Source organism: Carettochelys insculpta, chromosome 23 (assembly GCF_033958435.1).
Source record: "Carettochelys insculpta isolate YL-2023 chromosome 23, ASM3395843v1, whole genome shotgun sequence".
Classification (NCBI taxonomy): Eukaryota; Metazoa; Chordata; order Testudines; family Carettochelyidae; genus Carettochelys; species Carettochelys insculpta.
Window position 1 is genome coordinate 6,323,546 of NC_134159.1, and position 27,826 is coordinate 6,351,371.

General features: G+C 49.5%; 1 protein-coding gene across 7 annotated transcripts in view; it reads right to left on the minus strand.

Moving 5' to 3' along the window:
- The window catches only part of ARHGEF10L (Rho guanine nucleotide exchange factor 10 like), a 207,770-nt gene that overhangs the window by 162,101 nt on the left and 17,843 nt on the right, over positions 1-27,826 (minus strand). For 5 of the 7 annotated variants that reach the window (XM_074975935.1, XM_074975932.1, XM_074975929.1 and 2 more), the window contains exons 2-4: positions 8,565-8,649; positions 2,190-2,474; positions 1,097-1,124 (exon numbers count right to left, since the gene is read on the minus strand). In XM_074975935.1, the coding sequence (XP_074832036.1) occupies positions 1,097-1,124; positions 2,190-2,474; positions 8,565-8,601 (350 nt within the window). In that variant the 5' untranslated portion in view covers positions 8,602-8,649. Of the gene's footprint in view, positions 1-1,096; positions 1,125-2,189; positions 2,475-8,564; positions 8,650-13,504; positions 13,645-27,826 lie in introns of those variants that run through there. The other 2 variants (XM_074975931.1, XM_074975940.1) reach the window with 2 other exon arrangements.

The window sequence follows — 27,826 nt, forward strand, 5'->3', positions numbered from 1 at the left end:
CCTGGACAGCCCTAACCAGCAGCCAGCCAGCCGTTAGCTCTAACTACAGCGGCTCATTCGCTAAGCTCCAGAGGTCCCACATTCAAGTCTGCCTATGGGTAGTTACACCAGCATCTCTCTACCAGCTTAATTTTAACAGCATGTGTGATTGACACCTCCACTCGCTTTATGGAGATTGGGGTGTGAATAGAAATATGAGTAACCTGAAGATGCTTTGGACAAAATTCTTCTTGGAACCCATCGTTCTGAATGCTACAATCTGCTGAATCTGCATATCCCATTTTCATGCCTGTATCGTTCTCGTATGTGATGTCGGAAATATGGAGTGTCTGTTTATAGTTTTAAATGTGCGCATCTCGCATTCATTGATAAACAGGGCTTGTCTGGGGAGCCCTCCCTCGGCAAAACTCTCACACAGAGAGCAACAGATTTATTTGAGATTTTGATCCTTTTGGGGGTTCGTTTCCTCGGTGCTGTGCCCTAGAGCTGCATCCTCCCTGAGCCGTGGTGAAACACTGTTCTCGATTGCTCTGCAGGGGGGTGGTGACCCCAACTCTGTGCCTTGGCTGCGGGGGGACCAGAGGATCTAATCCAGCCAGACAAGGAGGTGGGGATACCCAGAGAACAAGGAGGCGGGTATCAGTGGCATGATCAGAACAGCAGGGAACATCCCCCGGGGTCTGCTGTGACAGCACCCCATCCCAATGTGAATCGCTCCATTGGCTGCAGTGATTAGGCCCCAGGACTGGAATAAGGGCTGCTGCCACTTTGACCTCTGTGCGGTAAGCACGTACAACAATGTTTTCAGGATCAGGGCCCCACATACAAGCAAGCAAAGAGGAAAGGGTAAAAGGAGGTGACCTGCATGCTGCATGCCAGACTGGGCTTGGACTTTACCATCACTGGATAGCAAGAAGAAGCATGTAGCAAGCCAGGTATGTTCTATCAGTAACAAAGCGTCTTGGGTTCAAGAAACTATTTGCATTCTCCTCCCCAGCACTACACCCCTCGGGCTCCTCTGTCTGACATGACCCAACAAGCACAGAAGGGTTGGGAGCCAGGGGGCAGTGTTCAAATAAAATCTAGACTCACTTACTCTGTCTGCAGCGTTGTGTCAAGTGGATCTGCCAAATACAAAAACAAAAGGAAACCAAGTCGGCATCTTACAGCGCATTAACCCAAGTACAATGAGAATCAGAGCTGACAGGACCATATGGATTGTCCTGCTGGATCACATTACAAGTCTACCCTGCTCAGTCACTGTCTCTGGGAGTGGCTGTCGTCACTTCTGAATGTGCAGGAAAGCCAATATTGGACAATTCAGGAAAAAACTGGTCTTAGAAGTTCCTTCCTGACCTCCATTAAGTAGGGGTTTGCTTATGTCCTGAAGCATGATGGTTTATATCAGCAAGTCTGGTTTATAAGCAGGACATTCCCTCCATAATCAACCCATATTAGCTGCCCTAAGAAGATCCCATTCATGCTGGCTTCATTTTTAACCCTTCTTTCTATTGCCAAGTGAGTCTGAAACGTGTTTCAGGGAGACCTTTAGACTCTCACCCCAAGTTTAGGTGAATGGGTGTTTCTGTTCCCCTGAAACTGACAGTCCTGAGCCAGCTCTCAGGGAGAGCCTGGTCTTTGGCCAGAGGGTTGGCCCTACAGTAGGATCTCCCTGGGATAAGACTGAAAAACAAATATTTCCCCTCCTATTCTAAACAGCCTTCGAGGGCAGTGGTAGAGTTCCGTGACTTGGACAGCCTGAGGCAGGTGGGGGAGGCTTCAGGTCAGGACTGAGGGACACTGGCGCGAATGTGAAGAGAGACCCGGGCTAGACTGGCAGGGGAGGAAAGTAGCCATTTGAATCAAAGGGCAGGAGCTTCGCTGGGCAGAAGCCCAAAGCAACAAGCAGTAGCAGCAGAAAGCATGGTGGGCCTGATTCTCCGCTGCATCGCACTTTACACCACTTCGGCGGGATCACAGAACGGGTGCCAGATGAGGACAGCTTGTGGTTCTCGCTGCACTGGGTACGTGACAGCAACAGACAGGCAGGAAATGGCTCTCACTCATTCCTTCTGCTGCTCAGCCAGCGGGATGGGCACGTCTCATTGCAACCCCGTGTTGTGCAGGGACCCCTTAGAGATGCCGGAGTGAAACACCCCACGTTAACAGGAGCTGAGCATCCTACTCACCAGTGCCAGTGTTGGAGCCAGACTCTGTCAGCTGTGCCTGCCCTGCAGGGGCTGCTGCGTCCTTCTCCTCCTGGGCAGATAAACCGGGCTGAGCGGCAACTCCTGATCTGCGCCTCCTGGGTGGGGCCTGCAGGGCCCCTCCAGTGCCGGGTTCGGTGCAAATGCTGCTGACCCCAAGCATGGAACCTTCATCCTCCTCTTCACTGTCGTCAAAATCAAATGCCTCCCCGAGCTCCTCCTCCCCATCGAGGGAGGTCTCCAGGGGCCCCTGAACTAGCCCGTCTCCTGCCAGAAGACGCAAGAATTAGGTGGATCAATAGACTTTGATTAGGAGAATGAAACGTGATTAACTCCAAGCAGCCAGATCACAGATAAAAGCTATGGGCCTTTTCTCTTCGGAAGCAGTGCAGCATGGTCCTTGTCATCACCGTCCTCCTGCTTTTTGTACCCCCTCCACAGGCTGTACCTGTATTACAGGTTAATAACCCTGCTACTGTCTCCATGCCAATGCCCTGGAGTAGAGCTCAAAGTGCTTCGCAAAGGAGACTGTATTTCTATCTCCATTTGATAGACAGGGAAACTGAGGCAGGGAGGGGAAGTGTCTTGCCAAAAGCGACCCAGGCGGCCAGGGACAAAGCTAGGACCGAAACCCAGCCCCTTGTCTAGTGCCCAGCCCCCAGCCTCCTACACCACACTACCTCTGCGAGCATGTGCCCTCCAGCTCACATAAGAGGGGCTCATGCATTCAGCAATTCAGCCCCTGCAGATGACTCAGCCGGAAACATCACTGCCCTTTCTCTCACCCACCCATCAAGGGCCGTTCTGATCCCTGTGTGGGGAAGGAAAAGCTCCTTTGGGTAACTAACTCCTGCACTCAAAGCATCATCCTGCTTTCAACAGTAGGAGGAAGAAGGGTGTTTTGCCTGTGGGGTTTCCTCTTGAATGAGCCCCATTTACGCTGCTTGTTTTTTTCCAAAAGCAGCACTTCCAGAACAGTGAGTGGCTGCCATCATGCAGACGACGTGCGCAGTATGTACATCAGCACCTCATTTGCATTTCCGATTGGCCACATTTGCATTCCCCTTCTGAAAGGGGAATGTATCATAGCTGCAGCCTTGGTGGGTAGGATACCAGACACCTGTGGGACAAATCACTTCCCTTCTCTGTACTTCAGCTTCTCCCTATGCAAAATGAGGTTAAAGGGCCAGCTAAGATTACTGAGCATCATGACAACTAGAGACAGGAGTCTAAAGCAAGGGGAGGTCTCAGGTAAAACAACAGTGCTGGTGAGTTACCTAAGTTCCCAGAGGACTTCAGACAAATCTCAGAGTCATTGCTCAACCTGGGTGCTCAGTGTGCTCCGCAGAACAAGACTGAAGTGTCTTGGCAGAGCTGAGGCCCAGGTGTGGGGCAGCCATGGGGCGCAGCTGCTCAGGAGTCAACTGCATTGGCTCAGCTGTTCACTGGTGGTTACAAAAGGCACACACTAGAGGGCTGGGGGGTTGTGCCCCTCCAACCCTGCAAGAGCTGGTCAGGACCGCGGGCCCCTGGGAGTGCTATGTGGCGGGGCTAGGACTGGAACAGTAGTTTACACTGCTACCGAGAGTAGCAGGGGGGCAGGATGGGGGCGCACTGGCTGAGCTGTAGGGGTCTCAGGCCAGGAAAGGCAGAGGATGCAGTGGGTCAGGACTGAGCTGACCTGGCAGAGCTAGAGAGGGCCAGGACCGGACAGCAGTCCAGTTCAGTGGGTCAGGATTGAGGTTCATTAACTGAGTGATGTGGGATTGGAGGAAAACTGAGCTGAATTTGCACCTTCCCTCGCAGGCCACATCTACTTTAGAGTTTTACTGGCAAACTCACAGAGGTTCACACTAAAATGGGTTCTGTCAACATACGGTCAACAGAACTTGGCCCTTTCGTCAACAGCGTTGTGCGTCTCCCCGAGGAAGCGGAATGCCCTTCCTGACAGAATCTGTCGACAAAAAAAGTCATGTGAACTCTCGGGGGGGCTCTGTGTCTACAGACAGGGTTTCCAGGTCACCGGGCAGCCCTGTCTGCTGTGCTTCCAGTCAGCTGTTCTGTTGAGAGGCCAGCCGGGCAGTCCGGCCACTCTCTGCCAACAGAGCAATCTGCTTTTGTGCGTGGCCACAATCTCAACAGAAGTTTTGTCGGAAGATCACTTCTGACAGTAACTTCTATTGACAGATCACTCTCATGTAGCTGTAGCCTCAGAGCCCAGCATGGTCTGTCACACTAGGTCAGCCCCATCAGGTCAGGGTCCTTTGAGCCAGAGGAAAAAGAGGGGAAATACAAACCCAGCAGCACCTCCCCTCCTATTTCCAGCTCCCGTCTCTGGCCGGCAGCCCACAGGGAATTTTAGAGCACATCTCCAAATGCCCCAGCAACTCGCAGTATCTTATCTCAATCTGCTCCTGCTTTAGCAAACACAGTGGCTAGGAGCCAAGACATTAGTGGTTAATTTTATGAAGTTAACACAGCCACCTGCGACCTGCTCAGAGACAGACCCAGTTTCTGCTCAGCTGGCTGCAGAGGGGAACAACCTCTCCCCCGCAGTGGCGGCAGGCCAGTCCAGGAGGGCAGCAGCAAGCCAGCACCTTCTGCTGCTGAGAAGGATTTTTTTTTTTTGGTGGGGGCGGGGGCAGTCTCAGAACTGCTTTCACATACACAGCACACAGACCTGGAAGGGACCTTGGGAGGTCATTGAGTCCAGTCCCCAGCCCTCTTAGCAGGACCAAGCACCATCCCCCTTTTTTAAATCTATTTGCCCCAGATCCCCAAATGGCCCCCCTCAAGGATTTGAATTCACAGCCTTTTCCTGCACTTCCTATGCTGAGGTATTAGCTAACCAGCTGCTCCCTCTCTCCTGCCACCGCATCCTCTCTGAGGCTTCTCCCCTGTTCCATCTCTGCCCTCAGCCTCGCTCTGTCTGTCTCTCTCCCACACCTTCCCTCTGCCTCTTGCATTACTGACGAACTGGCAACGGCCAGGCCAGGGTGTGCCTACACTCATGTGTGTGCCAGGCCACAGCACATGCATGTGTGTGTAGGCACATGTGAGGCTACTGGTCCTACAGCCTGTCAGTGGGGCAAAACACTGAAGCAACCTTGACTTCAGTGGAGCTGCGTGATTTTATGCCAGCTCAGGATCTGGCAATTCTGGGTTTAGGAGCAGGTGTGTCAGTGGCTGGAGAGCTTTATACTTTGTATCCCTGGCAGGGAATCTAGCACACTAAAATGGTCGACACCGCTTTGGAGGGTAGGACCAGCAGAAACGCTGGGATCAAAGGATTCTGGGGAACAACCAATGAAAAAGCAAGAGGCGGATGGCAGACCACAGGTTTAGATGAAGAATTCTGTTTGAAGGCTCTCCAGGCTTCCTGTCCTGTGCGCCATTAACTCTGTAACAAGTGGCTCTCAGATATTTTTAAATCGCCTTCACCTGTCTCCATTGATACTGCCTGTTTACTGTTCTTGCACTGTGTGGGGCTTGGATGAATTATTCATATTCATTATTAGCACTATGACAACAGCTGGAGGCATAGCAACAGACAGCCCCTGTCCCAAAAAGCTTCCAATGTAAATAGACAAGGGTTAGGATCCATTGTACAGGTAGAAAGAGGTTAAGTGACTTGCCCGAGGTCACACCTACAGTCTGTGGCAGAGCAGCGCTTGCCTACAACTCTACTGAGTCCCAGACCAGTGGCCAGACTCAGTCACCCACCCTCTGCACAGAGCTTTATACAGTGTGGCTATGTGAAACTGTGAGCTGGGTAAATTCTGAAGCAACGGTTCAGCTCAGAGCAGGGCAGCTGGACAGCCAGTCCAGCTAAGTTATGGACTATCCCTGTGTTCCCTCCATCTCCTGGCTTTAGGTAGTGTAGTTTCTGTGTAATGAAAGATGCTTTATGGTTAAGGCTGTAGGAGGGGACTCACGGCTCAATTCACAGCTCGCCACAGACTCTCCATATAATCTTGGGTGAATCACTTACTCACTCTAGGTCTCAGTTCCCAGCTGTCAAAGGGAGATAAAATCTCGCTCCTTCCTTGAGCTTATACATCTGTATCCATCTGCTGACCCTTGGCTAACACGTCACTTGCTGGCTGTTTTGGGACAGGGACACTTCTTGTTCTATGCACAATGGGAGCTCTCAGGTGCTATCTTAAAACAAGTAACAGTAATAACACCCTTCCTCCCACTCTCTCCTTTCTGTCTCATCCATGCAGATAATAAGCTATCCGGGCAGGGCTTGTCTCCCACTCTGGGTCCGGGCAACATCCCACATAATGAGGCCCTGATATCCGCTGAGGCCTTTATGTGCCACTGGAACAAAAATTGTATTTAGCCCATTGTTTCTTCCTTCTCCAGCGTCGCCCTTTGCAGTCCCCCTGTGTCTCAGACCTCCCCATGGGGAAAGACAGACAGCTGCAGGGACAGACTGCGGCCTCAGGGACTGGCCCAGGCTCAGTCCCTCTTGACCAACCAGCTCCAGTTTGAAGTGAAGGTGTGTACAGCACAGCCCGGACCAGACCACAGCAGATGGAAAATCAGTCTGTATGGCTCCAGCTGCAATGCTGGATGGGGCAGCCATAAGGAGCAGGCCTCAGATGATGATGCAGTGGTTAGGCCACTAGCCTGGACCTTGACAGACCGGGTTTAGGGCCCTTCTCTCCCACAAGCTCCCTGTGTGACCACAGCACGTGGCTTAGTCTCTCTGTGCCTCGGTTTCCCAGATGTAAAAGGACCCCTGGGTGCTGCAGTGCATATACAGAAGCTGAGTCCTTTTGAAAGCATGGCCCACTAATGCCCTGAGGATGGAGTTTATGGTGAGCTCTGCGGTGATGTATTCGCTGATGATGGGCACTTGGGCTGGCCCAGCCTGGGTCTGAGAGGCCACACTCCGAAGCTACACTGGAGTGCATCCACACAGGCATTGCACTCACTGGGGTGGGATCATGGCCCCTGGCTCTTAGCACACCCCTGGGCTGAGCTGCTCTGTGATTCCTTCCCAGTGAATTGCGGGAGAACTTGTCTGTCCTTGGGGACAGCAGGGGGAGCAGAGATGATTTCAGGGTGACTCTGCAGTGCCCCCTCAGAGGGCTTCCTGGCTCTTCTAATGCCTAGCAAGGTCGCCCTGACCATCAAGTGCCTGCCAAGCACCTTCCCTCATCATTTCCACCATGTAACATGGCTCAAGCAAGCTGCAGGTTCCCAGCTGGCCATGGTCAACACTCAAGCTGTGGGGTGGGGGCAGAAGCAGCCCTTCTCTGGCATCCCTCCCCCACAGGCATGATGTCTATGCATCACTTTGGCCTGCCCTTTGGCCAAAGCTGCATCAATGTCACTGGCACAGAAGAAGTGGGCCGGACAGGATCACGGACCACCGATGTGGGTTGGCTGGGGGTTACAGTGGGGTCGTGCTGCTGCAGGAGCCTTAGAGTTCTGTTAGGGATGGATGGAAGTCCTTGCCAGACACTAGGTGGCATGGTCACTCTCAAAAGGCACTGGAAGCCCTGCCTCCCAAGGCAGATGCCCACCAACAGCTGCTCTGCACACCTGTCTCTGGTTGTCATTTATCTCTGCAATTGCAGAGGCTCGTTGGGGAACTGGGAGCCCTTGTGCCAGGCGCTGCACAGACACAAAGGACAAAGACAGGCCTGATCCCACGACCTCACAGAGCGAGGGGACCAGGCCAGGTCTGTGTCATTTCCCAGTGATGAATACAGTAGAACCCTGAGAGAGGCGCACTTAAGTTGCGTGAATCTCGGGTTAACACAACTCTGAGTGGCAGGGAGCTCACGCCTGGCTCCAGGCTGCTCACCACCCAGGGGGCCGGGAAACTGACCAGGGCAGCAGCGCTGGTCAGTTTCCTGACTCCTGTGAGTGGCAGCCGGAGGCCAGGTGAGAGCTCCCCATCAGTTTCCCCACTCCTGTCAGTGGTGGAAGCAGACAGCCTGACTCTCTGCTGCCACCACTAACAGGAGCAGCTGCCACCACTGACAGGAGCAGCAGCCTGACCCTCACCCTCCCTGACAGGAGCAGTTTCACAGCTCCTGTCAGAGGTAACAGCCTGACTCTTGGCTGCTGTCACTGACAGGAGCTGGGAAACTGACCAGCGCAGCAGCTCTGCACAGTTTCCTGTCTCCTGTGAGCAGCAGGGAGCTGGGAGCCAGGCTACAGCTCCCCACCACCCACAGGAGACAGGAAACTGTCCAGAGCTGCTGAGCTGGTCAGTTTCCTCCTCCCCCAAGTAAGGCAAAATTTGACATATGCTGGGTTGCACAGGAACACAACTTCCACATAAAACGAGGGTCTACTGTACAAATTCTTGAAGGAAAAGGGCTGGGTTTACAGTACCTTCTACAGGGACTGGGGGTGGGCTGGAGGAAGCCATCTCTCTAGGAATCCTGATGCCTCACCCGGCACCTTCCCAGCTGCTTTCCTGGGGACAGAAAGAGAAAAAAAATTGATTCAGAGGAGAACCACCAGGTCTGTTTATTCCACGGGCAGATAGCAGAATAAATCATTACAATTCTCTAGCACCTCACAGGGCTCTGCTATTTAATTAAAGCTCGGTGGTTAGGGGTTCCATCCTTCAGCAGAAGGGGAAGAGGCTCATGGAGATGAGCACCCTAATATTTAGAAGAGCTGAACAACATGAGCCAGGAGTGACTTGCTCCACCACTAAAGAGTAGGGCCAAGAATATGGTGGGGTCCTGGGGCTGCGCTGACTCAGAGTTATAGAGTACAGATCAGAACCCAGGGGCCCCCAGTTCCCTCCTTGACCCACTAGACAATGCTCCTCCACAGGGACTTTGCAGTGACAGAGGAGGCAGTTTCCTGTGGGGAAGGGAAGAGAAACAAAGTAGGAGCCCAAAGAAGCAGGAAGGGTTGGAACACCAGCAGCGCTGGTCCAGGATGCAGCAAAAATTGCTGACAACAGTGTCGGTGATGGTATCCAGAGATGGAAGAAGTACCCCAAAAGTAAGTTACTTGAGTAAAAGTGCAGCTGCTGGCGGTGGGGTTGTACGTAAGTACAAGTCACCTGTGTCACTCTGGAAAACTACGTGAGTAAAAGAACACACATGCACACAAACACACACGACACATCTTTACTGTGTTGAACCTCTCTCATCCGGCACCCTCAGGACCTGACTGGTGCCGGATGAGAGAATTTTGCAGACAATGGGAGGTCAATATTTACCACAATATTTCCCAATGTTACCAACACTTCCACTTCTTCCTGGGCTCTTGGAAGACATTTGGGGGTAAATTACAGCTAAATAACCGCACAGAACACAGAGAGCCAGGGCTGGTGGCCAGTGCCTTTTTTGTGCCAGTACTTGCCGGTACTGAGTACCGGCACCTCTTCTTTGTTTTTAAAAAACACACTGAATCTGACTAACTAAAATCATGCCAAATTAAGGAGTTTGCTGGCGGCAGGAGTTCCAAATTAGAGAGGTTCAATGAGTACTCGAGTATCCAGAGGTGAAAGCAGCTGCAATTTTACTCAAGTAACTTTCTGGGTACTTTTTCCACCTCTACTGGTATCCAGTGAGGAAGGAGACAGAGAGGCCTCTGGTGCTATCATTCAGAGCTGATGAAACACAAACACAGGCCACTGCACAGCCACCCCCGCCACGGGTGATCACCTGCCTTCCTTATTTGGGAGAAGTGCCCTCCTAGAACTTCTGGCTTTCCATAGCTGCAGCCATCCAGCTGCTCCTTGCCTGGGAAACTGCAGCCCCCCACCCCTTTGTTACCAGAAACAGAAGCTCTAAAGACAACCCCCAAAATTCAAGACCAAGCGGCTTAAAGCACAGGTGCATTTCTGTGTCTATGATCCTGGGGATTTCAATCCCCAGTGCATCTGGGTGAAGCTGCTAGCAGCAAGCTTTGCGGAGGTACAACGAGCCCTGGGTCTGCAGCAGGACTGAACACCATGAGTTCAAAGAGCAGTCACACCTGTTTGCACGGCAGGTTTACTCTGGCCAACCCCAGGACAGACAAAGCCTCAGCTCCACGGGAAAGGAGGGGGGCAGTGCATGGCACCGAACAGGCCAGAAGTTTAAAAACAGAGAGAGCCCAAAGCCATTAAGTCTGGCTGGAATCCAAGCTGAGCTTGGAGGCAGCTCAGATACACCAGTTTGGCTTGGCCAATGAGGATATGTCTACGCAGCAATTGAGAACCTGCAGCTGGCTGGAGGCAGATGATAGGCTTGTGGGACACAGGCTGCAGGGCTGTTTAGCTTCATTGTGCACTGGGGCTGCGGTCCAGACGCTGGGACCATCCCACCTCCCAGGCTCTAGCATGAACCCAAACAGCTACACAGCAACTATGAAGCCTCTTAGCCCGAGTCTTAGTCAGCTGCAGGCTTTTTTCAACTGTAGTGTAGACATACCCTTGGGCAGCCAATCGGCAGAGATTCAAATGCTGGCTAGCTGATTAGCAGAGCGCCCACAGCCAAGTTTTTGCTTTTACTGGTGGTGCACAGTCGCACATGCCCTAGTGCACACAATAAAATGTATTCTACACATGGATGGACAAGATTAGAGGACCCATTGACCCTTATAGCTATGGGACCCACCCCAGATCAAAAACAAGACTTCCCCAGGATTCAGGTAATGGGCAAACAGATCAGACAGAAGCCAGTGCAAGGCACTTTGGATCCACTCCAGAACAAAGCTGGGAAGGAATTAGTATCTATTAGTAAGTCTCATTTCCCCCGGAGGAAAGCACATCTGTCTAATGTCAGCAGAGTCGAAAGGGCACCAGCCAGCTGCACCAGGTGTGTCCTTTCCGAGCGGGCTGTAGATGCACAGCGACTGCGTTTCTTTACTGGAATACCAGGCATGGAAGGAAGGCAGCTGCGTGTGAGGCTAGCCAGCCAATTGTCAACCGGCTCATTCCCTCTTGTCCCCTCAATTTCACTTTTAAACCCAGACAGACGTGTGAACAGCGCAGATCTGTGCCTGGCACCAACAGCGTGCTGGGGGTCTGCTCAGCCACGTATGCCGCCCACCCGAGGGCGGTGGGAGAGGTGCAGGGCTGGAATGGTGCAGGACAGGACTCAGGAGAAAGGCTGCTGACTCTGACCTTCAGGGAAAGGGTTGCAAGGGGGGAGCAAGGAGTCTGCAGAGCTCTCTGAGGAGCCGCAGACAGGAAGGGCTAGGAGAGGAGATCATCACCGAGAAAGGCACCAGCGGCAGGGAGGCTGTAGGGCAGGGAATGAACCAACAGTCAGAGATGCTTAACTGTCATGGCACTGAGCCCTCAAACCCCTGTGCGTTAGGGGAGCACATCCCCTCACAGGTCCGGGCCTCCTGCGCCTGGCTCCAAGAGATTCACCTGTAAGGATATGACCTGTTCTGTAGCCATATTGGAAAGCCTAAAGCCTAAGGCCATCCAGACTGATAGAGGAGCTGCCATTAGCTGAGGAGCTGGGAGTCACAGCCTCACATTTTCCATCAAAATTGTATTAAAATAACGTAACACCAGGCTGCTAAGGGGTCCTGTCCTAGTAGCCCCAGTCTCACCAGATAAAGAGGCAGGTCACCGACTCTACCCATCAAACAGCAGGACTGACGAACCACATGGTTTGTTTTCTTTCTAATCAACACGGGAGCTGCCAGGTACCAGGCACTAATACAATTTCAGACAAAAGCATCAGTAGAATGTTGCTGACAACTGTCCCATTGCATCAGGGTGTGGCCGCACCAGGGGTGCACAAAGTGGGGGGCAGGTGCCCTTGGGGGCGGGGGATGTGAAATTTTCTAACGGGGAGCACAGCACAATGGACTGCTGGGTCTCCGGCTCATCCAGCTCATTAAAAGTGTTGCAGTGTGTTACTGTTTTTATGTGTGTGCATTCGCATTTACATTTCTGTGTTCTTATTTTCTTATATGTACCAAAAGGGTTTTGTTTTGTTTTTTCATATGAACATAACCAAAATTCCATTGGTCTGGATGACATTGGACAGGCTAGGAGGGACCTGCTAACTGCAGGGATGAAAAGTGGGGCCCAACGTAAAAAGTTTGCTCACCCCGATCTACACGTCAAGCAGCACATGAAAATTTGCTCAGAGTTGGCATGGGTACATCTCCTGGCGCTGGAAATCACACCACCAGCTTGATGTGCGGCTGTACCCTTAGTCTAGTGTGGTGAGAGCTGCCATACTGCCAGACAACCCTCCAGCTGCACAGAGTGGCTGCACGGGCAGAGGATAAGTTGGGCTAACTCAGACTGTAGCCTCTACCTCCCTCGTGGACCAGCCGACCAAGCTTCAAAGTATCAACTGTCCTCAGATGTGAATGGAACTTGAATTAGGGGCAACACTCAAGTTATAACTAGAGATGACTGGAGGGAAGGCAAGTGCTGAGGCACTTAACACCAGTGTTCCCTTTTTTTTTTATCATCCACTGGGTGGAATAAATTTTGTTATGTGCACCAAGGCATGATGGATGTTTACCACCAACAGAAACACACGCTGCCATCTATGGGCACTCTGCAAATCAGCTGGGCGGCACCTGAATCTCTCCTAGGCAGCTGCCCAAGCTCTCAACTTACCTCTTTAAAGCAGATTATTGTACCCTTTTTACAGATGGGGAAGCTGAGGTACAGGAAGGGCCTATTGCCCAGGATCACACAGAAAGTCAGAATCAGAGTCAGAACCCAGGGCGTCTTGACTCCTAGCCACAGGCTCTAACAACTATTGAAATCATTTATAAATCAGCCCGCTTCCCACCACTAACTAGGTAACACTAGGCGACAGCTGTGCTATTTCCATGTATAATTTGGTGGATGGAACTCCCTAATGCGAGAGAACGTCCACTGGGAGAGGAACACTGCCACAAACCAGGAGATCCCACCCATTCAAACCACAGAGTGGTAGTAAAAAGGAGAGTCCTTCCCAAGGCTGGGGACCCACGAGGCGGCAGCCAGCAGTCAGCTGATGAAAGGGTGAAAGAAATCACTCGACAGGAACAGCTCTGTACCAAGCCCAGGCATCTGCTCCAGGTAACAATCACACTGCCGGGCCCAAACGCAAGGCCAGGCTGGAATTTTCAGACTGGCTCAACATCCACAACTAGGGCTAGATTTGCAAATTAACTCAGCTCCCCCAAGCTGGGAGAACAATGGGAACTGCTGGGTGCACAGCAACGCATTGTTACGCACCTAATGCCTGGAGCTGGGAGGGGGAGCAGCATCCCATGAGGGCAGATTGTAATTGTCCATCTAATCTAGTATGTCCCTACAGCTCCTATGTTGGCTTAAAAGAGGTTTTCTGCTGCCTCACCAGGGTCTATGCAGCCGCGAGTCTGAGGTTTCGCCTGCTGTGTTGAGGCAGCGACGGAAGGTCCTCCTGTAACCCCGACTCCCAGGGGTGCTGCTGCACACTGAGCTGTCTGGAAGGCAGGCCGCAGAGCCGCCAGCTCCACCGGCGCTGGGCATCAGCTGGTTTTGCAATGCTGTTGTTTGATTGCTTCTCACTGCAGCTCCCAGGGGCTGTTTGACTGCTTCTCACTCGCTCGAGCCAATGACACCAGCCCAACAGAATGCAGCCGGAGCTGGTTCATCTGGGGCTGTTTTGGGAGCCATGGCAACTGCGTGTGTGTGTGTCTGTGCCCAGGCGCATGTGCAGAGAGAGGGTTGCAGGAGACTGAACGCAATCACTGGGGAGGAGAAACCAACAGAGCCTCACTGCCCAGACCTTTACTTGACTTGCATGATTAAGTGTGAGTTCACCCTTTCCCTTCCAGCACATCATTTATAAGACTCAGTAAACAGGCGATACGAGTACTGACAAAATTAATAACAGGACAATCCGATATCTTCTCAGGACAGGACTTCACAATAGCGCTAACTGCCGGTAGAGAGGCACTCTTGTGCAGGGGAGCACAAAGTCAGGGATGGGTCCCTGGAGGGGGACATGGAATTTCACAAGAGGGGGAGCAGCACGATTGGCTGCTGGGTGTCAGGCTCATCCAGCTCGTTAAGAATGTTGACCTATGTTACTGTTTTTATGTGCATTTTTGCACTTACATACTGATTAATAACATTTTTACATTCTACAGACTTACTTTCTAGCAGCCTAACAGCCAGATCAGGCAGGAGGCTGGGAGTCAGGAGCTCCGTCCTACGCCCAGCTCTGTCACAGACCTGGGATTCTCCGGCAGGACTACAAATACGTTTGATCCCGTGACACAATGGTCTTGTGACACAAGCTGCTTTCCTTGCCCTGGCACGACGAGTCTGTTTGCTGCACGGCTGGATAAATCCATTTTGTGGAGGAAAGGGGCACCACACCCCCTCAGCAGGGGGTATGGGCTGGGACAACCCTCTTCCTCCTCAATGCCCCGCACCCTTTCTCCACCCGTCGCAGTCCCACTTCTTCCCCCAGCTGGGGAGGACTGTTGTTGGTGCCAGGTGCTGACTGGTCCCTCCCACCTTTGAGGTACATGCAACCCCTCGTGCACCACCCATGCATCACCCCAGCCAGAAAGGCAGCTAAAAGCAACGCCCTCCCCAGCCTCATGCTGGTACCCAGTCACCACAGAGGAGGACCATGTGCTGAGCCTGCATTTTCCAACAATCGTGTGAGAAGTGAGACTCCATCTCTCAGACAGAAGCTGCTTTATCTACCTTCGCAGTTCTTTTCTCTTCCCTCATGTGTGTTCTGGTCCTGTTTCCTCAAAATACAAGACCCCGCTCCAGCCCTCTCATCCAACTTCTCTTTTCCCTATTTTATACCATCTGAAAAGCTGGCAAACAAGGAGTTATTTCTTCTAAATGTCTCTGCAGTAAATGCAACGTGGAACACTGCTAAAATAAAAGCTTTATTTGTTATTTCATATTTCCAATGCACTAATGGAATTCCTTTCTTTCCTGTGTCTTTGACAACAGGTTAAAAAGATGTTTAATGGCGTGTTTGCTTTGGTACCGGTTGAACCTCTCCAGTCCAGCTCTCTCTCGTCCAGCAATATCTGTAGTCCAGCATGATTTTAATTAGCTGGACGATCACTTATCATTGGTGTGGCCAAGTATCCCATGATCCATTAACGCTTGTTTACAGCCCCCAGTCCTGGCTCCGAGTGTTCTGTGCTCTTATTTATCTCTATGGGCTCGTCTATACCATGGGGAAGATCAAGCTGTTGAGGGTCGATCTGTCAGAGTTTGATTTTGTGTAACTTGGAGAGATGCATGAAACTGAACTATGTGGGGTCGGCAGTGAGCCCCTGTACTCCTCACTAACGCCAGGGCATTGACCTCCCTCTGTGAGGATGGCCAGGTAAGGCGATTGCAGATAAGTTGATTCTAGCTACGCAACTGCCAGAGCTAGAATTGCCCATCTGCAATTAACTTACCTGCACAGTACAGACCAAGCCTTAATGTCTTCTAAGAGCTCAGTTAGTAGCGGAAATGTTGGTAATGCAGCTAAACAATATTCTCTCATTCAGCACCAGTCAGGTTCTGAGGGTGCCGGACTAGGAAGGTTCAACCTGTATGAAGCAGGCTAAGATCTCTATTTACCAACCCCCCAAATTTGTTGGAAACTGTAATGTTGGACCATGTCAGTCATGTAAACTCTTTGACTTCCTGGGTGCCTTTAGTCCATGGAAATGAACACCAAGTCCATCTGTGGAGAAGGAGAATGGAAGGAAAATACAGAAGGAAGACAGGAACTCACGGGCCCCTCTGGAGATTACATAGGGAAACCACTGCATGTTGATGCAAACAAATGTGAGATAGGAGGCATTGTGTGCAACTGCCCAGACAGATTCATGCACAAACCAAGGATGAATACAGTCAAGAGCTGGATCTCAGTGATGTACTGATCTTGGGTGGGCACAATGCACGGAAGTCAACTGCACCCAGAGTGGGAAGAATTTTCCAACGCTGAAGAAGAAAGAGTGGCAGGAAGCAGATTCAGGACCCAAGTGTCAATAGGCCAGAGCAGTTTAACTGATGAAGGAACGGAGGCTGCAGAAACCTGAAGTGGCTGTGTTTGCAAGGAGAAGGATGGGAAGCTGATGCCAGTGAGAAAGAAATACATTTTGCCAGGGGAGAAAAGGAAACAGCTGGGAAGAGTTGGAAGGGTTGCACCAGTACTAGGAAATTAACATTACCAAAACAATGGGTGAAGCACCAAGAGCAGCCTGACTCCTTCATCACATCTGGAGGACGTGGTAAGAGACCGGGGAAGGCATAGCAGCTCTCAGGGAGCTGCACGTATGAGGTGGAGAGGCAAAGATGGTATTCAGAGCATTAAGAATAAAGAAATAATTACTTGTAACAGGGGCCCTGTGATGGAGCCTCGTGCTGCACCCCTCTTCCAAGGAGTCTCACCCCATAGCAGCTCTCCCCTCGTTAGTAGCCCTACACTGCTTAGTCACCCTCTCAGTCAGGCTCAGTGGCCTCGTCCTTTAAGTTCAGGATCAGCAGCCCAGTCACTCCCCTTCATTCCCTTACTCCCTGGGCCACTTCCCCTGTGACCCCTTGCACCTCCTGGGCCTCTTTCAGGAGTGAGGCTGGAATCTTCCCCAAGCTCCCCTTACCCTGGCCAGCACTGCCCTATCTAAGGTTGTCTGTCTGTCTGTCTGTCTGTCTGTCTGTCTGCAGGACCTGCACCTTCCTTGGCCAGGACCCAACTGACCCAGCTCTGGTGGACCAGCTCCTTATATTCAAGGCTGTTCCAGCAAGCTGCCCTCTGATTGGCTCCCCAGAGGAGCCCCTCACTCATTGGCTGGTGGTGCTGCACAGGCTCCCTCCAGCCTGCCTCAACCTTTTCCTTGCCCCACTACAGGGTTCCACTGTGCAAGGTGCTGTACAAAATCCAATGAGATACCAGTTACAGTCTAACTAGACAAAGATTAGGAGGGCAAAGAGAGGCCCAAACCTGCTCATGGCCACCCAGCAGGTGTGAATTAGGATTAGAATTTGAGTCTGTGGATTCTCCAGTTCAATTCAATAGACATAGGAACATAAGAACGGCCATACTGGGTCAGACCAAAGATCCATCTAGCCCAGTATCTTGTCTCCCCACAGTAGCCAATGCCAGGTGCCCCAGAGGAGGTGAAGCGAAGACAATGATCAAGTGATTTGTCTCCTGCCATCCATCTCCCGCCTTCGACAAAAGGCTAGGGCACCATACCTTACCCCTTGCTAATAGCCATCTATGGACTTAACCTCCAAATATTTATCAAGCTCTTTTTTAAACTCTGTTAGACTCCTGGCCTCCACAGCATCCTCTGGTAAGGAGTTCCACAGGTTGACTGTGCGCTGTGTAAAGAAAAACTTTCTTTTATTAGTATTGAACCTGCTACCCATTAATTTCATTTGGTGTCCTCTAGTTCTTATATTATGGGAACAAGTAAACAACTTCTCTGTATTCACTTTCTCCACACCATTCATGATCTTATATACCTCTATCATATCGCCCCTCAGTCTCCTCTCTTCTAGACTGAAAAGTCCCATTCTCTCTAGCCTCTCCTCATATGAGACCCGTTCCAAACCCTTAATCATTTTAGTTGCCCTTTTCTGAACCTTTTCTAACGCCAATATGTCTTTTTTCAGGTGAGGAGACCACATCTGCATGTACTACTCAAGATGTGGGCATACCACAGTTTTACATAGGGGAAGTAAGATATTCTTTGTCTTATTTTCTATCCCTTTTTTAATTATTCCTAACATCCTATTTGCCTTTACTGACTGACGCTGCACACTGCGTGGATGTTTTCAGAGAACTATCCACTATAATTCCAAGATCCCTTTCCTGATCTGTTGTAGCTAAATTTGCCCCCATCATGCTGTATGTATACTTGGGGTTATTTTTCCCAATGTGCATTACCTTACACTTACCCACATTAAATTTCATTTGCCATTTTGCTGCCCAACCACTCAGTTTGCTGAGATCTTTTTGAAGTTCTTCAGTCTGCTTTGGTTTTGACTATCCTGAACAGTTTGGTGTCATCTGCAAACTTTGCCACCTCACTGCTTACACCTTTCTCTAGATCTAGACCACAGAACTTCCTTCCAGAACCCAAGGGCTTGATTCTCCCCTTCCTGAGACCTTGAGTCATAACTTCACATAGAGGAGCATGGACCAAGTATGCAAAAATACTGCTCCAAAACAGGGTGCTCCGCTCACTCCCAGCATCAGGAGCTCTCTCACCTATGGTGCCCAGGTCTAGAGGAGGACACGAGGTGCAAAGGCGAGGAGAGAGGGGCCCAAAATGTGTAGGGCCAGCACTTCTATCCCAGGGCTCAGCCGCACTGGTGCAAGACAGGGTGTCATCCGAAACCAGTGGGTGAAACCACCACACAAGAACGCTGCATGGATACTCTTATTTCAAAACTCACGAGGAGTCCTGTGGCACCTTACAGACTCATAGTCTATAAAATACCACGTGACTCCTCATTGTTTCTGCAGACACAGATTAACATAGCTCCCCTCTTAGTTCAGTGTGAATCAGGCTTATTTCAGATTAGCTGAGGTGAACTCAAAACTGACTTGAGCAAAACCAAAGTAAGCAAGACTGAGGGCTTGGCTATGTGGAAAGGTGCTCAGAAGTAACTGTTCCAGATTAGCTCTAGGTATGGACACTCTTATCCCAGAACAAGTGAGTCTTGTGCCTATCTATACCTATCATAGAACTGGAAGGGACCTTCAAGAGGTCATCGAATCCCATCCCCTACCCTCACAGCAGGACCTATCACCATCCCTGACAGATTTTTTTAATCTATCTGCCCCAGATCTCTAAATGGCCTCCTGAAGGATTGAACTCACAACCCTGAGTTTAGCAGGCCAAAGCTCAAACCACTGTTCAAACATTGCTCAGTCACTGTTTCAAACCCTGTCTCACTTCAAATTCAAAGTGGGTTAAACTAGCAGGAACAATGCTCTTGCTAATGAAAAACAAGCATCCATATAAAACAAGAAGCCCTGTGGCACCTTATAAACTAACAGATATTTTGGAGCATAAGCTTTTGGAGCATAAGATGACTCATGCATCTGAAGAAGCGAGTCTTTGCCCATGAAAACTTATGCTCCAAAATATCTGCTAGTTTATAAGGTGCCACAGGATTTCTTGTTGTTTTTTGAAGATACAGACTAACACGGCTACCTCTCTGACAAGTGTCCCTATGTCGAGTTAATCAGGAATAGCTATTGTGCTTTAAATTTGCACCCTACCTTAATCCACATTAATTTTCAAGTTCAGACAAGCCCTGAAGCTGAAATAAGAGTATCTGCCATTTTGTGCATCAGTTAACTAAATTGTTTTTTTTCAAATGATTTAAATTGAACTGGGGCAAAATGCTTTTGGAGAAATATACCCTGAAACCAAAATAAGAGCCATGGCAAAGGAGTCTGCACGAGTTTAACAGAACCAGTTTAGGATTTGTCTACACTACAGACCTATATTAGTGAGGGTTGAAAAATCCACAGGTCTGAGCGACATAGTTACATTAGCCCAGCCCTCTGTGTGGACACATTATGCTGACAGGAGAACTTCTCCTGCCGACGTAGTTATAGTCTCTCAAAGGGAAATGGATTTCCTCCACGACAGTCGGGCTTTCCAATACAGCATCTTTGTGACAGTGCTACAGCAGTGTAGGTGCACTGACGCACTGTTCTAACTGTAGGGGTGCCCTGAATTAATTCAGTGTAAGTAGAGCAGTGTATGCCTTGGGCAGATAGGACCTGGTTCCAATGTGGCTAGGACCTTTTACACAAACTGCCAGCACGCAGCTCAGCACTAGCATACACAGCACCGGCTGTCCGTGCAGAACCTGCCGCAATGTAACAGAACAGGGGTAGGGAACCTCAGCCTGCAGTCCACACACAGCCTGCACCTTGGCTGGATCCATCCCATGAGGGTTGGGGCTCCCTCTGCCAGAATCCGGCCTGCTGTAGGGTAGTAAGGAGCCCCGAGACTCACGGACTGGAGTCAGAAAAGCCAGGGCCAGATCTGGCCCACAGGCTCCAGCTGGGGAAAGGGTAGGAAGCGCTGCCTTGAGGCTTTCCCCCATCACTCTGACTGACCAGAATTGCTGTCAATCACAGTGCCGGGGCAGTGGCTGGGAGCAGCAGGGAGCTGTACCAGATAAGTGCTCCTGCACCCTCCCTCCCACTCAGATATCCCCTACTCTCAGCCTGTTCCTGCACTTTTCCTCCCACCCAGGCTCGGTACCCCCAGCCTGCTCTTGCAACCACCCACCTGCCCAGATCCCATACCTTCTCCCTGGCAGGCCCCCTCCCACACAATGAACACCGAACCCCACACTACAAGGGCAACCTCTCCACCTTTGATATTTGCAGGAATGGCACCCATCCCACTGAATGTACTTTTTCCACTGGTCCCATTAATGATAGATAACTCAACCCCATTTTTTCTCCTCCTCCTTCCTTCCTTCCCCCAACCCCACCACTAGATAAACCCTGGATTCTTATCATCTGCTTTAATCTTATGAAAGTGAGTCTTACCCACAAAAGCTCATGACTTAATAAATAAATTTGTTAGTCTTTAAGGTGCTACTGGACTGCTTGTTCTTTGTATGGAAATAAAGATGTATCTTATTATTACTGCAAATGACTGAAAGGCACAAAAATAAAACAAATCTAGCAAATCCAGACTCACCTTTACCCAGGTAAAGAAATTTCTTTGTTTCTTTCCTAAAAGACTGAAAGCTAAATAACTTTGACCCACTTTATGACACTCTTGAAAAACAATCCTGCACAAAGATGCTTTCTCGGTCGGCCGCTTTTCTGCACAAACATATTAACAGTGATTTATGTGCAAGGAGAAGCCAGGAATATTTTTTATCCCTCAACTGTGCTCCCTGACCCTGGAGTTAGAACAGCTTCCCAGCCAAGGAGTGTATTTTCTCTCCTTTTCTGGATGTTTTTATCTGCTTTACATTACCCTTGCCTAACAATATGATGAACACAACAGCCCCCTGAATGCCCTTCCTAGAAGCAGGATGGATTGATTTAAATCAAGGTACTGACTTAATCGTGATTTAAATCACCCAAAAATCATTGATTTAAATCAAGTTACCAAATAATAGACTGAATGTGCTTAGAGTACACTTAATTTTGGAGTAAGCCCCATTGACCTCACTGACACTTCTGTTTTTGAGAAAACACATGTGGAATGGGAATCCCTAGGAAAAGCTAAGGTACACTAAAGCAAAATTGGGAATAGACTTATGGTTTGTGGCCACCGTGTTCCAACATCAGGGGCATGTGTTATATAATGTAAAACAAGAAAATTACATTCACTGGCAACTGGCAACTCTAGATTTCTCTTACTGCAGCTTTCTGTACTGCATGCTTGAATGACAGATTCTAAACCTAGCTAACTAATTAAAAAGCCATAAGGACTAGCTAAGCTAATTTTTTTTTTCCTGGCAACATCCAACACAGCAAACAGCTTGGGAGTTCACTCGGTAAATCACGCTGGTACAAAAAGCCTGGAGAGAGTCTTGAAAAATGATGCATTGGAACGTGGATTATTTAAATTACTAACCAGTTGATTCCCCTCAGCCATATCTGCATCTTCAGCCACATCTTTTTCTCCCAATAAGAAGTTTTCCTTGTGACGTTTCATTCTTGCAGCAAGGCCCTGCACCTCCTTCTTGCACTGCTTACACTTGACACGTTTTCCTTTCTTACCCATGGAATGAATTTCTTCAAAATAGGGTCTCCAGATGCCATGACAGTTTTTATGCAGCAAAAGTGTGGGGGAACATAGGAAGTTCCATGTGTGCTCGTTGTCTTCCCTTTTTCTTTCTAATCCATAACATTGTTCCTTCCTATGCTGCCTCCATCCTTTCCGAGATATTGTCTCTCTGTCCTTAAGACAATGTCTTAACTAACTCCTCTGCCCTACTTCACCAAGATCCACCACCACATAAGCACAGAACAAAAACAATCTTACCCAGCCTGTCTATCTTTGCACTTGTTAGTCTTTAGTCTGCTGAGAAACAGAAATTGAAAGCCCAGAACTTTCAAGAAGCAAGAGCTAGTAGTTAGGCAGGACAGACTAGAGCCATTCATTCATTTTTATGAGACTGTAAGCATGTGTGTAGCATGTTTGTGATGAGATTTTATTGGAACTGTTATTTTTAAATGATAAAATTAGTACTGATGATTTTTTAAAAATAAAAATTCCAATTCAAATTTAAAAATTGAGGGTTTTTTTTTTTAAATCATCAGTTCTTATGCACTCTGCTTCCAGTCTCATCCCTCTAAATGCAGCTGTGTCCAGGGTCCTTATTCCACATTGAGAACTGAATTTTATGTTTGTAAATGCAGACTCCTTGGGCCATGGCAGCCCCATGGCACTCAGGCCTTCCTGGTACTATCAAGGCTCAAATGCAGATCCTTCTGCTCCGAAAGCCTATGCTCAACCCATCTGAGTTAGATAATCCTCAATGGTGGCAGTACAGAGGCTATGACACTCAGGCTATGTCTACACTAGCCGCCGCCCCTTTTTGAAAGTTGGATGCTAATGAGACATTTTGAGATATGTTAATGAGGCGCTGCAATGAATATGCAGTGCCTCATTAGCATAATGGTGGCCACAGCACTTCAAAAGCGCTGCTTTCGATCCCATGCATCTCTCCTACACAGGGTCCTTTTTGAAAGGATCCCGCATGCTTCAAAATCCCCTTATTCCTAAGTAACAGAGAGAGAGCCATGCTAGTCTATATACTATCAAAACAAAAAAGCAGTAAAGTAGCACTTTAAAGACTAACAAAATAGTTTATTAGGCGAGCTTTCGTGGGACAGACCCACTTCTTCAGACCATAGCCAGACCAGAACAGACTCAATATCTAAGGCACAGAGAACCAAAAATACTAATCAAGGTTGACAAATCAGAAAAAAAATTATCAAGGTGAGCAAATCAGAGAGTAGATGGGCAGGGGGGGAGCAGGGGAAAGTCAAGAATTAGACTAAGCCTAAGCGCGTGGGTTCCTTTCGAAAGGGGGCAACTGGTGTAGAGATAGCCTCAGTTGAGCAGTTCTGATTCCAACCACTAGGAGACAGTGGTAAAGCTACCCCTCGAAAACCCATTCCCATACTCTATGCAATGATCTGCCCTCCAAAATCCAGGGATCTGAGACTCTACATCCAATGCACAAGTCTATCCATATGAGACTGAAGAAGACCTGGAAACATGACATGGAGTGACGCAAGCAACAGGAGGCCTCCACCCGTCCCAGAGGCAGGTACTGCAACGAACCACAACAAGATACCCCAGGCATTACTTTTCCCCCAGCTAATGACATTCCCAATGGGGAACCCAGTAGGGAGCCCGGCACGCCACCTCCTCGCTCAAAGCAGGGCTTGAGTCGGACTCAGTGCAATGGGCCCTCTGCCAGTGGAGCCCAACCCAAAAGCTCCGTGTGGGTGGCGGCAGGAGAGTGGGGGAAGGTCACAAAAAATGCCATAGGAGGAAATGTTTGGGAGACTTACACCTTATCTCAGCAAACAAATCTCCTTGCTGGCTTTCTAATTCTCTGGGAAAAGTAATTATTCCCTTCTGTGCAGCACTGGTGGGGCCGTATCTGGCATACTGCATCTAGTTCTGGGCCCCCTAGTATAGAAAGGATGTGGATACATTGAAGCAGGTCCAGGGAAAGACAACCAAAATGATTCAGGGGCTGGAGCACATGACCTATAAGGAGAGACTGAGAGATTTGGGCTTATTTAGTCTGCAGAAAATTAGAGTGCGAGGCAATTTGACAGCAGCCTTCAACTTCCTGAAGAGGGGCTCTAAAGAGGATGGAGAGAGGCTGTTCTCAGTGGTAGCAGATGGCAGAACAAGGAGCAATGGTCTCAAGTTACAGAGTGGGAGGGGCAGGTTGGATATTGGAAAAAACTACTTCACCAGGAGGGTGGTGAGGCACTGAAATGCGTTACCTACAGAGGTGGTGGAATCTCCATCCCTAGAGGTTTTTAAGTCCCGGCTTGACAAACTCCTGGCTGGGATGATTTAGTTGGGGTTGGTCCTGCTTTGGGCAGGGGGCTGGACGCGATGACCTCCTGAGGTCCCTTCCAGCCCTAGGATTCTATGAGTCTTCCTCCTTCCAACAGAAACGCACAGATCTGTTTATCTGATATCGAAATAACTGGAGTAACAAATACGCAAGTAAACACATGGTCAAGGCCTACAATAGGAGAGGGGCTCAGCCCAATCGATTTCCACAAGCTATGAGATGGGGAAGGCAGCTGCTGCTATAACAGCCAGCATGCGCTCCGTAACAGGCTGCTTTCTCCTACAGCCAGTTATTTTACCATCTGACTCCTGCAAGAGAGCTCACTACAAAAGGGAAATAGTGAGCTGGTTCTCCCGCTTTGAAATAACAGAGGAAGAGCTCTAATTGCTCCAGGGGCAAAAAAAAATCTGGTTGCTGTACGGCAAGGGGTAATGCAGAATCGAAACTGGAAGCACAGTAGCAGCTGAGCATAGCTGTAATGGCCAAGGGCCACCACTTATGCCCCTGTGACACAGGTCATATACCAAATGGTTTTCCTGTGGGATAGGGAGAAGGCTCTGTCCCCTCACCTGCTTAGAATGGGGTGCACAGGGTGGCAAACAGTAGTCTTGCATTTGGGGCAACAAACAGCCCTTGCGGAATTATTTTATTAGAAAACATGTCAAAGGAGACTAGATGCAAAACAGCGCGGACAGTGAGATAAAAAACAGGCCCGATTCTCCACTGATTGCATTGCCCAGACTTCCTTCCTGCCAGGCGCTGTACAAACACAAAACAAGTCCCTGCCTCAAAGAGCTTAAAGTCGAAAGTGATGCAGTTTATGCCATTGCAAAGGGGCTGTCAAACGCTACGCCTGTGATTTTTGTCTTGTAGCTCCGTTTGCCTGTAGAGCCCTGTTGTCTCCTGCCTCTCACTTATATTGCAAGCTCTCAGGGGCCCAGGTGGTCTTTTTGTTCTGGGTTTGTACAGCACCTGTTGCCACGGGGGCCTTGTCCCTCACTAGGGCTCTTAGCTGCTCCAGCAACACAACTAAATAATAATAGTGGGTTTACATCCACAGTGCTCTGGTCACACCATGTTTGGGGTGTCTCTCTTAAAACCCCAGCCCTTGGAGGCATGTGGCCAAGAGAGCCTCTCAACTTTCCCTTTTAAAAAGTTCCCAGCCCTCATAGTGGTAGGAAATGTTTACAAATGTGACCATCCTCAGAGGGGAGAGATTCCATATCACAAAGTTCACGTAACCGGAGAGAGGCTTACAACGGCTGCTCTACAGGCCTACCAACAGCTCAGAGTTGTGAGGACTCAGATGCCACCAGACCAAACAGGCCACAATGTTAGAAGTGGTAATGTAGGACGGCATTGTAGCTAAGGCATCTAACTGGGACTCAGAAGATTTTAGTTCTGTGAGCGGCTCTGCCACAGACCAAGGTCAACTAAGTCCCTGTCAATAAAATGGGCACAATAATCCTTGTCTGCCTTGACTACTCAGTGTGTTGTCCTTGGGGCAGGGCTGCTCTCTTACTGCGTGTGTACAGCACTTAGTACAATGGGGCCGTGACCCTGGCTGGGGCCACTAGGTACTAGCACAGCACAGCTGAGTGTAATCAATCCTGAGCCGTAAGACTTCTTAGGGCATCCTAGCGAGCAACAGTTTGAAAAGACACGTTCTTCCTTGCCAGTAAGGGGGGAAACAATTTTAAAACAGTACAGCTGAGTCATCTGCTGCACCACAGCAGCCCCAGTGACTTAATGCTCTTCTAGGAGCAAGCTGGCAAATCTTCTTTATTTGTCTATTTTTTGCCGTTCTGCTCAACTGACAATGTCCAGGTGTTAGAACGGCAGCCAGCTTGCTCTCTTGCCATTCCTGTTTGCTCTTTTGCTTTCCTTGCACATTGTAAATTGCACAGGCCAATTTCATCTCCTTGGAGCTGTCTAGCAAGGCTCTGATGGTAAGTCTACTGGCTCTAGGACCTTCCGCCCCTCTGTATCTCCACAAAGGCTGGGCCTTCCCAAACAGGGGATTCCACAGCAGTTATATACCATCTAGGGAACCAGCTGGGGTGATTCTTTGCAGCCTGATACAGCAGTAGTGAACTAGAAACTGTTCACTGTATGCCAGCAGACAGGAGATCAGATGCTTCAGCCTGTGCTAAGTAGCAGGTGCCCTTAATGGTTTTTAAGATGAAATAAATTAAAATAGACTATTTCAGCTATTGTGTTATGTCACAATTTAGCATGTTGCTAGCATTCGTATATTGTGCACTGCCACTGTCACGAGATAATGTAGAAAGGACAGAAATATCAAAAAATTGGGGGGGGAAAACATAAAATGACATTTGGAAATTTTAAAAGCAGCCTTTTCCAAACCCCAGATTTTTCAGAATGCCTGTTGTGCAGGAAATGTCCCAAAGCTGAAACTTCCCGCAAAATAGAAACTGAGGGCAGGTCTGCACTAACCCTGGAATATCAACCCTCTCCGGATCGATCTTCCAGGGTTCAATTTTGCACTTCTCATATAGATACACAAAATCAAGCTCTCAGGGGTCTCAGTTGACAAGGAACAAGGTATAAAACAGGTCTACGAGAGAAACTCTCTGTCGACCTTCCCCAGTATAAACAGCCACGTTAGCCGAGTGCAGATATGTGGGGTTTAGCTACACAACTGCCATCATTAGAATTGCGTATCTGTGGTTGATTTTCTTGGCCTAGTATAGACACACCCTGAGTTTCCATCAGCTGTCTTGGACACCATCCTCCTGCAGAACCCCACTGCTCACTGCAGCCTCTTCTCCAGTGCTCTGCCCAACCCAAGGCTCAATTCCTGGAGAAAGTGGGTTTGCATCATTGCCCTTGGGCTGCTGCTGCACAGCCTGGGGCATGACTGCAATGGTCTGCGTCCCAGTTTCATCCGTGTGCCCCACTTACACTATGTAAAGCCCTCTGCAAAGTTCCTTTCCACCACAGGAGCTCACAAAGGACTGGGGGAACTTCATATCACCCAGCTACCTCTGCCCCCAGCAGTGCTCATAACCAAGGTCACGCTGTCCAATATGCCTGCTGGGGAACTCTGTGGTCCAGAAACAGGCTCTGCTGGGAGAGGAGGAAGGAGGATGAGGTGGGCCAGGTTCCTTAGGCCATTTTAGTAAAGGTACAGAGACTGGCAGTACCATAACATAAGCCAAGCGGGCAGGGCTCAGCTCTTATGATTTCACTCGTGTGTCTCCTTCAGCCCGTCTAGCTGCCCATCCTGAGCCACATTTTTAGGTGAGCACCTGCTACACCGGCTGAAGCCCCTCAGCTCTGCAGCACCTCAGCATCTCCAAAATCAAACCCAAAGGCATCTTCCACTGGGTACTCAAGAACTAAAACACACAAAGTGGACCCATCGCTTTCAAGCCACAGGACTATCTAGTCAGACCTGGTGTTCTCTGCAAATTGGATGCTTGTCCTGCTGCTCAGAAGAGATTCAAATGCCACCCAGGTGATTAGCAGTGCTCACCAGCTAGGGCTTTATTTCTACCAGGGATGCACATCCATACATACCTCAGTGCACAGCAAAAAATGTATTCTACATGTGAATGGAAAAGCTTTGAAGGAATATTGGTCAGACCTC